Below are 10,691 nucleotides of genomic sequence, written 5' to 3' on the forward strand. Positions count from 1 at the left end.
GAGCCTCTCTCTCCTTGCAGCCTCGACTTTAAGGCTCAGAGTGGAGGGAAAGGCTGCAGGACCAGGTCCATGACTGGGGTCCCAGAACCCTATCCCTTTCCCCACCCACTATCCCAGATCTGGGGGCTTCTAGTCCTTTCCTAACACTGACAATGGGCCAGGGCCAGGGCCAGGGCTGGGGGAATAAGGCAAGCAGGTCACCCACGTGAAAAGTCAGGTCTGTGTAGGGCAGTGAGGGGGACCCAGGGCCCCTGGCAGAAAGTGACAGCCTGGTCTCCAAGAGGACTGCCATGGAAAAGGACCTCTGGAACACCCAATCAGGGAGGAGATTGCCCCCCCAACTCTCAGGCTTCACCCACAGAGATTGGACACCAAGGAAACCACCTATGGGTCTCCACAGAGGCAAAGATTGGCACGTAGGGGCCACCACAGACGTGTCATTGCAGTGATTTCCATAGACAGAACCTGGTCATCAGAGAAAACCCCCCACCCAGACCCTGGGGGACAGGAAGGGTCCCCATGGTGGCCAGCCCCAGAGACAGCAATCCATCCTCTCAGGGGCAGATGAGTGGGGGTCCCCTAGCTGACACGGTAGGTGGACGTGTTCTTGGGCTCCGTGCTAGGCACACACCAGTCGCCAGCCTCCTGGATGGTCTGATAGTGGCGCCAGGCTGACTTGTTGTAGACAGGCAGGCGTTCCACCGAGTCCGTGGACAGGGCCTGGAGAGCGCTGGGGTCAGCCTCCCCCATTTCCCAGTGCCTTGCCCACTCCTACCACCCTTTCTCCAAGGTGGGCTGTGGTGGCCACTGACCATGGCCAACATCTCCCACCCCACGTCTGAATCAGCTCAGCCTACACACCAGACAACGGCAAGACAAGGCCCCTCAGGCCCTGAGACTCCCAGGAAAAGGTCTGTCCCTCTGTGTCCTGCCCCTGTCCATTCAAGAAAGCTGCCCACTGAAAGGGGAAGGGATTGGCATCCTCTGGGACCTTGAGCAAGGTCATCAACTCTGAACCTCAGTCTCCCCATGCAAGCATGAGGAGCTAAAGGGCAAGACCTCTGTGGCTCCCCTTCCCTCCGAGTCTAACATGTCAAGGGTCCCCAGCACAGGGTCTTAATCTTGGGCTCTGGACTCCCTGAAATTGCCTGCCAAGCTGGGTGTGCCCAGGGGAGTGACACAGCTTGAGGAACTGTAGTTCTACTCAGATTCCCAGAGTCTGGGACCAGGAAGGGCCTGGAGGGAGGGATGTAAAACCTAACGGCTGGGACAAACCCCTCACCTCAGCCGCTCCACAGACAGGGCCTTACCTTGAGATAGATGACAGCGTCGGTCCCAAAGCCCTCCATGGAGAAGAGCTGCAGGTCCCCCTGGAAGTACTTGGCGTAGAGGCGGGAAATGGGGAGGCCGTAACCAAAGCCAGCCTGCGAGGGGGCAGGAGGAAAGTGGGGTGAAGAGGTGGCTGGTACTTGGCTTCCTGGTGGCTGGATGGATTGGTATGGGGAGTGATGGAGGCATGGATGTGGGGTGAAGGGTGCGAACTGGGGTCATGCAGGGCAGGATTCCTGGAGCTGGGGCACAGAGGGGATGTGAGAAAGAGACAACTTTGAGGCATTATACAGGTGTGTGTGGGCTGAAGAAAATCAGCTGGTGGACACAGAGAGAGGTGTGTGTGTCGGGGGGAACAGTATGTGGGGCAGGGAGAGGAGCTTGCTTTGGTAGCCAGAAGTCCTGGGTGTGAGTCTGGACAGGTCACAGGACCCCTCTGAATCTCAATCTGTACAAAGAGATGATAAACCCTCCCCTGGGAATTGAGAGGGAGGCGTCGGTGAGCTGAACAATGTCCAGAGAAAGGTAGGAATGCAGCGGGAGAAAGGCAGAGGGCAGAGGGTGAACTAGGGGACAGTGACAGACAGACACCCGACAGGCACTTGGCTGAGTGCAGGCTGGAGAGAGATGAGAGACTCAGGAATGGACAGGCCCAGAGATTCGGGGAGAGACAAGTGCCCTCACATGCAGCCACACAAAAAGGAAGAGGCCATGGGAGGTAATGAAGCAAGAGATGGGGCAGGGTGACAATCGGACAAGAAGACATGAAAAGACAGACAACCATCTTCCTGGGAGGCCAGAGGGGGGCTGGAGTGATGCCATCTCACCAACGGGGTCCCCCCAGTGCCGGGCTGAGGGGTAGGTGCTGTGGAGTACATGTAGCTGAAGAGTCGCTCAATCTTCCTCAAGGGGACACCCCCACCTCGGTCACTCATCTGGAGGAGATGCGGCATGTCAGGGCCTCTCCAGAGTCGAATTTTCCATACAGCTCTACCCCTGGCACCTCCAACCCCATCATGGTCATCATCCCCATCAGGATCTGCCCTGAGCCCATCATATGAGAGAGGGTTAGATGAAAGTCTACATCTTGGCCCCAGGTAGGAAGCCCCTACCCGCCCTGCTCCCTGGTCCCAGGGTCAAGGGCCATACTTTAATGGACAGATCTTCCTCTCCCAAGGCCAACATGACCTTGATAGGGGGGAGAACGAGGCTGGATTCATGGCTTTCCACTGTTGCCCGCATGGCATTCTGTGGAGGGAATGAGGTAAGAGATGATTGAGAGAAGCCTAGTCCTCCCCCCCCAGCCCCTGAGGGACCATGTCCCAGTCTCCTTACCTTGAAGAGCTCAAAAAGCATGTGGTAGAGGTGGGACGGGACATAGACCATGTGAATTGGCTGTTTGGAGTTGGATGCTGCAGGAAAATCAAGACCAAAGAACAGGAAATTATCAAGTGGTCACCATTCAACACTTATTCACCCAGTATCTAGCATCCAGCACTCAACCACCCATCCACTGTCCGTCCATCTGGTCATCTATTCATTCAGCATTCATCCACACATCTATCCATTCATTCAGCATCCATTCGACCATCTATCCATCCATCCCATATCCATCCATCACACTATGTCTGTCCATCCATCTGCTCACCCATCCATTAAGTATATACCCAGAACTGTGTGCCAGGCCCTGGGGACACAGAAGTACACTGATCCATCTCTGCCCTCCAATGTCTTATACCTGCAGAGAGGTACACTTGGAACAAGGAGAATGCCTAACTACCTAGGCTGGGAGGTCCAGGAAGGCTTTCTGGAGAAACTGGATTAGAACTGGGCCTTATGGGAAGATTAGGATGTGTGCAGGGTGACTTCTAGGTACAGAAGCATGAACCATCTCAGGCACACAGGCATGGGAGTGGCAGAGGAGCAGGTGGGTAAGGGAGATGGTGGAAGTAACTTCCAGGTTCCTACTTCTCTCTCTCACATACAGCCAGGCACCTCCCTTCTCATCAGCAAGTCTTGCCACTTCTACTTTCAAGACGGTGATCTAATCTACCCCCTTCTCTCCATCTCCAATGCTTCTACCTCCCCTTGCTTAGATCCCTGCAGTAAACTACTAATTGGTCTTCTTGGGTCCCTTCCTCTTCCTCTAACCTATAACTATCTTGAGAATGTCAAGCCCTGTTGTCACCTTGTTTCAAACCCTCCAATGGCTTCCCACTGCACTCAAAGCCCTCACTCCCATCCACAACCCCAGTCTCTCTCTCCAACTCCTTACCCCTCAACCTTCTAGCCTCACCACACTGGTCCTCTGGTGTTACCTCCTCCACAAGGCCTTCCCTGGCTGCTCTATCCAACACAGACCCCTGCAGCCATCCTCTCAACATCTAATCAGTCCTTCTTCTCTTGGTACAAGAACCCCTCCCTCCCAAATTTTAATTGAGCACATGGCTGCCGAGCCATTTTCTAAACTTCTAGCTTCCCTTGCAGCCAGACATAGCTAGGTGACTTATGCAAGTGATGTGTCTAACCTCTAGGCCCTGACTTCCACGTCCTAGGCTCAGATGTGGCTGTGGGTAGCCAGCTTCCACCCAGGGGCTAGAGAGAGGTAAACATCTCTCTTAATTAAGCCACTATTATATGGGTTCTGGGAAAGCAGCCAAACTGATATCCCATCTACTATATTGCCCTGCCCCATCACTCTCTCCTGTCACCCCAGTTTACTTTGTTCCTGTCACTGATTATGATCTGATGTTATCTTGTTTATGTTTGTTCATTGGTTCACGATCCCATCCTCCAGTGCCAAGAATGTGAGTTCCATGAGAACAGAGACCTTGCCTGTCGTGTTTCCTGTTTAATAATCATCAAATGATAAGTAATAATAATATACTACTGTGGAAGCTCTGCTTCTCCCCTTCCTTCCAGAAGAAAACAGTCCATGTTCCTGATTCCCTGTCCCCAGCCCCAGCCCTGCAGACACACACACACACACACACACACACACACACACATACACACGTCCTCACCATTGATCTCTTGGATCTCCAGGTCAGGTGAGGCCATGTAATACTTGTCACACAGGAGCTTAGCCATGTCATAGGCATCTGATAGAAGAGAGGGACCATTCAGGGCATGGAGCACGGCCCATCCTTATGCAGTTCTTTTGGCGTCACCAACATTAACCCCACAGGGACTGGAGCCCCACCCTCTGCACCTGCTGGGCTCCCAGTGGGCCAGGCACGGTGGGGATGACCCACCTTTCACCACATCAGAGACGTTGCAGTTGGGGTCGATGCTGCCAATGTGTTTGGGGTGGGCTGGGTTGGTGCTGCCGTCAAAGATCAGGGCTGGGGACAGGAAGAAAGGATGCGGCTGGCAGGGCCTCCGGGCAGTCACCAGCTTTCCCTCCCCCTGCAGGGCTCTCCAGCTTCTGCCTTTGTGGGCCCTGAGCCTCAGAGGCCCCACCACCGCCCTTCCACTTCCCAGGCTCTGGGCCTTCTCCGCCCTCCTCAGGCCGTTTTTAGCCCTTCCAAGGCCTGACGCTTTCTTCCTTCCAGAAGCCTCTCCCTCTATCATGTCTCACATGGAAACGCACCTATATCCCACACTGAATTCTTTTTTGCTACAGCATTTAAAAATAGTTTTTACTGTCTCACTTCTGTAATTATGTGAGCACAACGAACACATTTGATTTGCAATCGACTGCCACATTTCCACAATCATAGTAAATCCTGGGATAAGCAACTGTAAACAACCAACTGCCGGGGACTGTGATGAGCATTTCTGTGAATACTGAATTTCACACTTACTAAACAGGTGACATAATTTTACATCCTGTAAGCACTGAAGTATCGATTAACGTTGAAGTTGCGGTTTCCGGTTTTCACGTTGGAGCCAATGCCTCTTCTTTCCGCTTCTGAACAGCCCCAGGCCCCTGGGTGGCCCCTGCAGCCCAGCTCAGGCAACCGCCCGCCCCGGCAGCCCTGCCGCCCGCCCCGCCGCCTGCACTCACTGTGCTGGTTGATGAGCATACGGATGGAGATGCGGCTGAGGTAGAAGCGGTCCAGGAAGTACTGGATGTTCTGGTTGGAGACAGGGTCATCACCGTAAGTATCCTTATACTCAAGCACACCCTGTGCCATGGTGGGCACCACGTCATTGTGACGGTTCCGGATGGTGACCAGGGCATCTGTGAACCTGCAGGGGAGGACGCCCCTCAGACACTCCAGTCCTCATCTCCTCTCCACAGCGCCTTCACCCATTCTACCAGCCCAGCCCCCGCTGACACACGATGCCCTCCCCACTCTTCCCACAATCCCACCCTGCCTCTCCCACTTGCCTGCCTGACAAGCTCCTCACTCAAAAGCCTGGAGCTCTCAGTTTCTCCCAATGGGGCTTCCCAAGGGCCAGGCCTGTATCTTTCCTATCAGGCTCAGGGCACGCTGAGGGCAGGGGCTGTCTTCCCCTCAGACAAGGCCTCCCAAAGAATGGAATCTCTGTGTTTCTCCATAAGTCTGGGGGCTCCCTAAAGCAGACTCTGTCTCCCCCCTCAGAATGGATCTCCCTCAGAACACAGGTCATGTCTTTTTTCCTGTTGGCATATTTTCCCTCAAATCCCTTCTGGAGGGGCTGTGACCCCAGATGCCCTTTGCTTGCACCTGCCCTCCTGCCCCACCCCCACTCACTGGTTCAGGGTATGGTGGTCCTCAGGGTCCTTGTCCAGGAACGCCATGATGTCCAGGAGACTCTGGACATACCTGTGGGTGTGGACAACAGGGGACATTCACCTCAGCTCTGCGCTGGGCCAGGTTCCCCTTCTCACCCCACTGGCTGCACCTCACTCTTGTCCTGACCTCTCTGTGAGCACCACACAGCTGTACCGGCTGACAAGATGTGTCACAGTTTTTCTCTGCCCATTTCATCTGTACACAAGTCTCCCTGACAACACAGTAAATTATGTAAGAAACCCTCTAATTCGTTGCCCCCCCTTACAGTGCTTTTGAATCCGAGAATGATAGTGGAGTCCTAGGGTACTACAAATGGTTAATGTGTGCAGCTGCTAGCCAGAAGGTTGGTGGCTTGAATCCACCCAGAAGCACCTCAGAAGAAAGGCCTGCCAACCTAGTTCCAAAAAATCAGCCATCGAAGACCCTATGGAGCACGTTCTCTGACACACGAGGGGTCGGCATGAGTCAGAATCACTCTATGGCAACTGGTTTTCCAGCCCCTAAGTCACTGCCACCAAGTTGATTTGACTCATAGCAGCCCCCCCGCCCCACCTTGGGTTTCTGAGGCAGTATCTCTACGGAAGTAGATTGCCCGGTCTTCCTTCCAAAGAGTGTCTGGTGGATTTGAACTGCCAGCCTTCTGGTCAGCAGTCAAATGCCTTAGGTACTACGTCACCAGAGCTCCCGAGCGGGTAAGAAATGCCTAAGGCATTTGACTGCTAACCAGAAGGTTGGCGGTTCAATCCCACCAGCTGCTCTGTGGAAGGAAGACGGGGCAATCTATTTCCGTAAAGATTTACCTCCACAGAAACCCAATGGGGGTCACTGTGAGTTGGAATTAACTCAATGGCAATGAGTTTTATTTTTGTTTTTTTTTTGTAGGTAAGAGGGTAGGAATAATAGCCCCATTTTACAGTCCCTTCACATGAAACCAAAAATAGTCCCATAGCTGGTAAGTGATTTAATTAAGACTCAGAAATCTCTAGTGCTCTTGCCACTTACAGGGTGCTGTGACAGTAGAGGGTGGAAGAACTAGCCTTGGAGCTGGCTCAAGTCCCTCCTGGCTTGTCCACTTCTAGCTGTGTGGCCCTGGAGAAGTCATGGAACCTCTCTGGGCCTGAGTTTCCACCTCAGGAAAATGAGGGCATTTTTAAAAAAATATTTGGTTTTTTTTTTTGGTGAAAATATACACAACAGATCATATGCCCATTCAACAATTTCTACACACACAACCCTGTGACATTGGTTACATTCTTAACTCTCTTACCAGTGTCACTCTCTCTCCCCAAAGTGGTTCATCACCAACCCAAAAAACCAAACTCACTGCCATCCAGTCAATTCTGACTCATAGTGACCCCCAATGGGTTTCCAAGGCTGTAAATCTTTATGGAAGCAGACTGCCTCATCTTTCTTCTGTGGAGCAGCTGGTGGGTTTGAACCAACAACCTTCTGGTTAGCAGCCAAATGCCTTAATCACTACACCACCAGAGCTCCTCTGTTCCATCACCATTGCCCTTAAACAGTTCATCAATGCTTTAGAGTTATTGTCGTCAGTTTGTTCTGTAGGTAATTCTTTAAAAGAGCTCAATGCGCAAGATGAACATTCCTTACTAATTTAGCTAAACTGTTGATTTTGAAGATGACTTCATCAGGGGATACTTTCAGTTCAAGGTCCAAAAAATTTCTCAGGGCAACAGATTTAGGGATCCCTCCAGAATGGTTCCAGTAAACCTGCATTTTATAAGAAATTTTAAATTTTGTTTCACACGTTTCTCCCTTTTGCTCAGGACTCATCTATTGGATCCAAAATGTTCACTAATGGTAGCCAGCACCATCCAGTTCTTCTGGTCTCCTGGCAAAGGAGGCAGTAGTAGTTCATGGAGGCAAGTAGACCTGCAGTCCAGTTCCTTCTCCAATTCCTGGGTCTCCTTCTTTCTCTGCTGCTCCAGGCACAACATAAAGACCAATTGTTGTACCTTAGAGGGCCAATTATACGATTTTAAGACTCCAGACACTACTCACTGAACTAGGGGGGAGAACAGAAACTTTATCAACAGTGTTAGGTCAACTGGCTGGACAGTCCCACGAAGCGATGACCCTAAGCCTTAGAACTAAGAGAACTGATCTCATGAGGAGCTGAGTTCCACCTAAGCAGTTGCAGCAGCATCCCCTTTTTGTTTTGTACTGCTGTTTGGTGAGAATGAAACGTGATGGTTAGCACAGTGCCTATCACACAGTGAGTGCTAAGTGCTTGATCTGTTCTAAATGGTGGCTCCTACATTGCTGACAGCTGAGTACCTCTTCTGAGTCCCCAGGCAGTAGGCTCTCCACTGTTTGTACTGGGAGTTGGCTCTGAATCACATCCTGCTTTAATCTGCCATGCCCTGGGGAGCAGTGCATGACTCACTGATGACAGGAACGGGGTCTGCCTCAAGTCCTAGTGCTCCTCCTGCTCTCCCCACTCAGGGTCCAGCACAGTGCCTGACACACAGGAGACAAGGCATCAGTCACTGATAGGGGTGCAGGGAGGCCTAGGCAGCAGAAGAGATCAGCTTTCTCTACAGAGGCAAGCCTCTAAGCCAGAAAGGCACCCCACCGGCAGGACGGTCAGCATAGCACTTCTTGGACCACACCTCAATCTCTCTGGAGAATAATAACAGCCAACATTTACCAAGTAAACATCAGTGCCTGCCTGTGCTCAGAGTCCTACAGAGTCTCTCATCTTCCAACGGCCTTGTGAGCATATAATATTTACCCCTTTTCCAGACAAGGAAACTAGTTCAGAGAGGTCAGGTGATATGCCCAGGGCCACACAGCAAGCAGCAGGTTTGGGATCCAAATGCAGGTCTGTCTGACTTCAAGTGTACACACCAAATCTCAATGTCCACAATGGTCCGAACAGTGATGGTGCTGCTGACGTCACTGGTGATGGATGCCAGTATTGATTGGTCAGTTGCTGCGTATGGGCCAGGGCTCTGCTCTGTGGTTACCTGCTCCCTGTACTTTAACCTCCACAATAACCCTGTAAAGTGGGTGCTACTTCTTGGCCCATTTTACAGATGGGAAAGTTGACATGCAGGGCTGGGATTCCCTATCCCAGGCTTGTGTGACTCCAAATCCTTTGCCCCCTAACAATGTCTGGGATGGAGCTCCATGCAGATATGTTTCTTGGAGGGAGAGAAGATTGGGGGAGAGAACCTACAAGTGTGCAAGGCTCGGGGACAGGCAAAGAGAGGAAGTGGAGATAGACTGCAAAGTGAGGGTCCTGGAACCCCTTCCTAAGAGCTGGGGGTGGAAAGAGGGGAGGTTGGGCCTAGGAGGCTGACTGTGATTGGTCAGAGGCCTGTGGGGTTGGGGGAGGCAAGGTCAGAGTCCCAGCATCCAGGGGTAAGGCAGTGCCCCCAGTGCTGCCCAATGCTCCCCTGCATGGCTGCCCAATGAACTCTAGAGGGCAGTAATGAGGCCTGGTCACAAGGCATTGAAGTAAGCAAAGGTCACCTGGCAACAAAGGTACTGGGAGAGCGGCCAGCCCCAGGCCTGTCCCGTCTGTGAAGCATGGTTTGGAATCCCAGCCCTGACTCCCCCACAGGGGAGTGGTCCTGACAGTACTCTTGGGAAGGAGAGAGGACAGGATGAGAGGGATTTTCCCAGAGGACTTTTGACCCTGATGCCACCCTGTAGCCTCCAAGAAACTGGCAACCAGCTTTCTTGCCCTTGGACCAGATCACTGGGAATAACGCAATGCTGACTCCCAGGCTGCCTGCCCCTTAGCTCTGGGAGGCCTGGAAGCTCAGTGCAGTGGGGAGTCAGCCCTTCCAGGTTCATTTGCCTTGGCCAGGCTGAGCACGTAGTGGGGCCTACACAAAGCTCCAGAGAGGCCTGGGGTCCCTGCACCAGCTGAGCTCAGCAGTAAACAAGGCCACCCAATGTACCCTTGGTAAGAAGATCTCGAGCTTCCTCTCCCCTAGCCCAAGGGCATGTGGAAGCCCACCCAGACCCTGCCTTCTGGGGCTCCCCTGTCCCCCCAGCTCTCCTGTCTGACAAAGAACCCTGGATTTGGGAGGCAGGACAGGTGAGATGGGGGCGAGGTGGAGAAGTTTATGGGTATTGTAACCAGTATGTGGGTGGTGGGAGGGAGGCTGTGTGCAGGCATGTGTGGGAGCAGGAGCCTGGCTGAGTGTGTGGGGGAGTGTATGTGTGCCTGTGAATGGTGTGTGTGTGTGTGTCCTGGCAGCCACTGTGGGGAAGGGGTGTGAGCAAGCTGACAGCCATAGGAGGAAGGTTACTCAATCCACTGGAGGAGAGAGGTGACAGATGTGACTGGGGAGGGTGGTGGACAGGGTGTAGGCCCTGAGACAGGCAGATCTGGGTTTCACTGCTGGGGCTGCCCTCCACAGGCCACGGGTGCCTCACGGTGCTCTTCTAAAATATGGGGTCTGTGGCAGTAACCACTTCGTGGGACTGTAGTGAAAACTGGAGAGGATGATGCAGTGTCCACGCTCAGTAAGTACTTGTTCCTACTTTGGTTCTACTATGATTATGAACAGAGTGGCTGAGGGAGTCAGCGAGACCATGGACCTACAGCCCTAGCTCTGTGCCTGCCACGGAGCAGGCCCCAGGGGGTAGAGCCACTGTGCT

General features: G+C 52.9%; 1 protein-coding gene across 1 annotated transcript in view; it reads right to left on the reverse strand.

The window, feature by feature from the left end:
* Positions 1–579: 579 nt before the first annotated feature.
* Positions 580–10,691, reverse strand: part of PDK2 (pyruvate dehydrogenase kinase 2) — a 17,491-nt gene continuing 7,379 nt past the window's right edge. Inside the window, exons 3-11 of the mRNA XM_007941921.2 lie at positions 6,012–6,083; positions 5,339–5,523; positions 4,584–4,673; positions 4,353–4,430; positions 2,665–2,741; positions 2,479–2,577; positions 2,157–2,264; positions 1,311–1,424; positions 580–720 (exon numbers count right to left, since the gene is read on the reverse strand). Of these exons, the coding sequence (XP_007940112.1) occupies positions 580–720; positions 1,311–1,424; positions 2,157–2,264; positions 2,479–2,577; positions 2,665–2,741; positions 4,353–4,430; positions 4,584–4,673; positions 5,339–5,523; positions 6,012–6,083 (964 nt within the window). The remainder of the gene's footprint in view (positions 721–1,310; positions 1,425–2,156; positions 2,265–2,478; positions 2,578–2,664; positions 2,742–4,352; positions 4,431–4,583; positions 4,674–5,338; positions 5,524–6,011; positions 6,084–10,691) is intronic.

The sequence above is a fragment of the Orycteropus afer genome, unplaced genomic scaffold, assembly GCF_000298275.1.
Source record: "Orycteropus afer afer isolate SDZICR_OR568_19922 unplaced genomic scaffold, OryAfe1.0 scaffold00085, whole genome shotgun sequence".
Lineage (NCBI taxonomy): Eukaryota > Metazoa > Chordata > Mammalia > Tubulidentata > Orycteropodidae > Orycteropus > Orycteropus afer.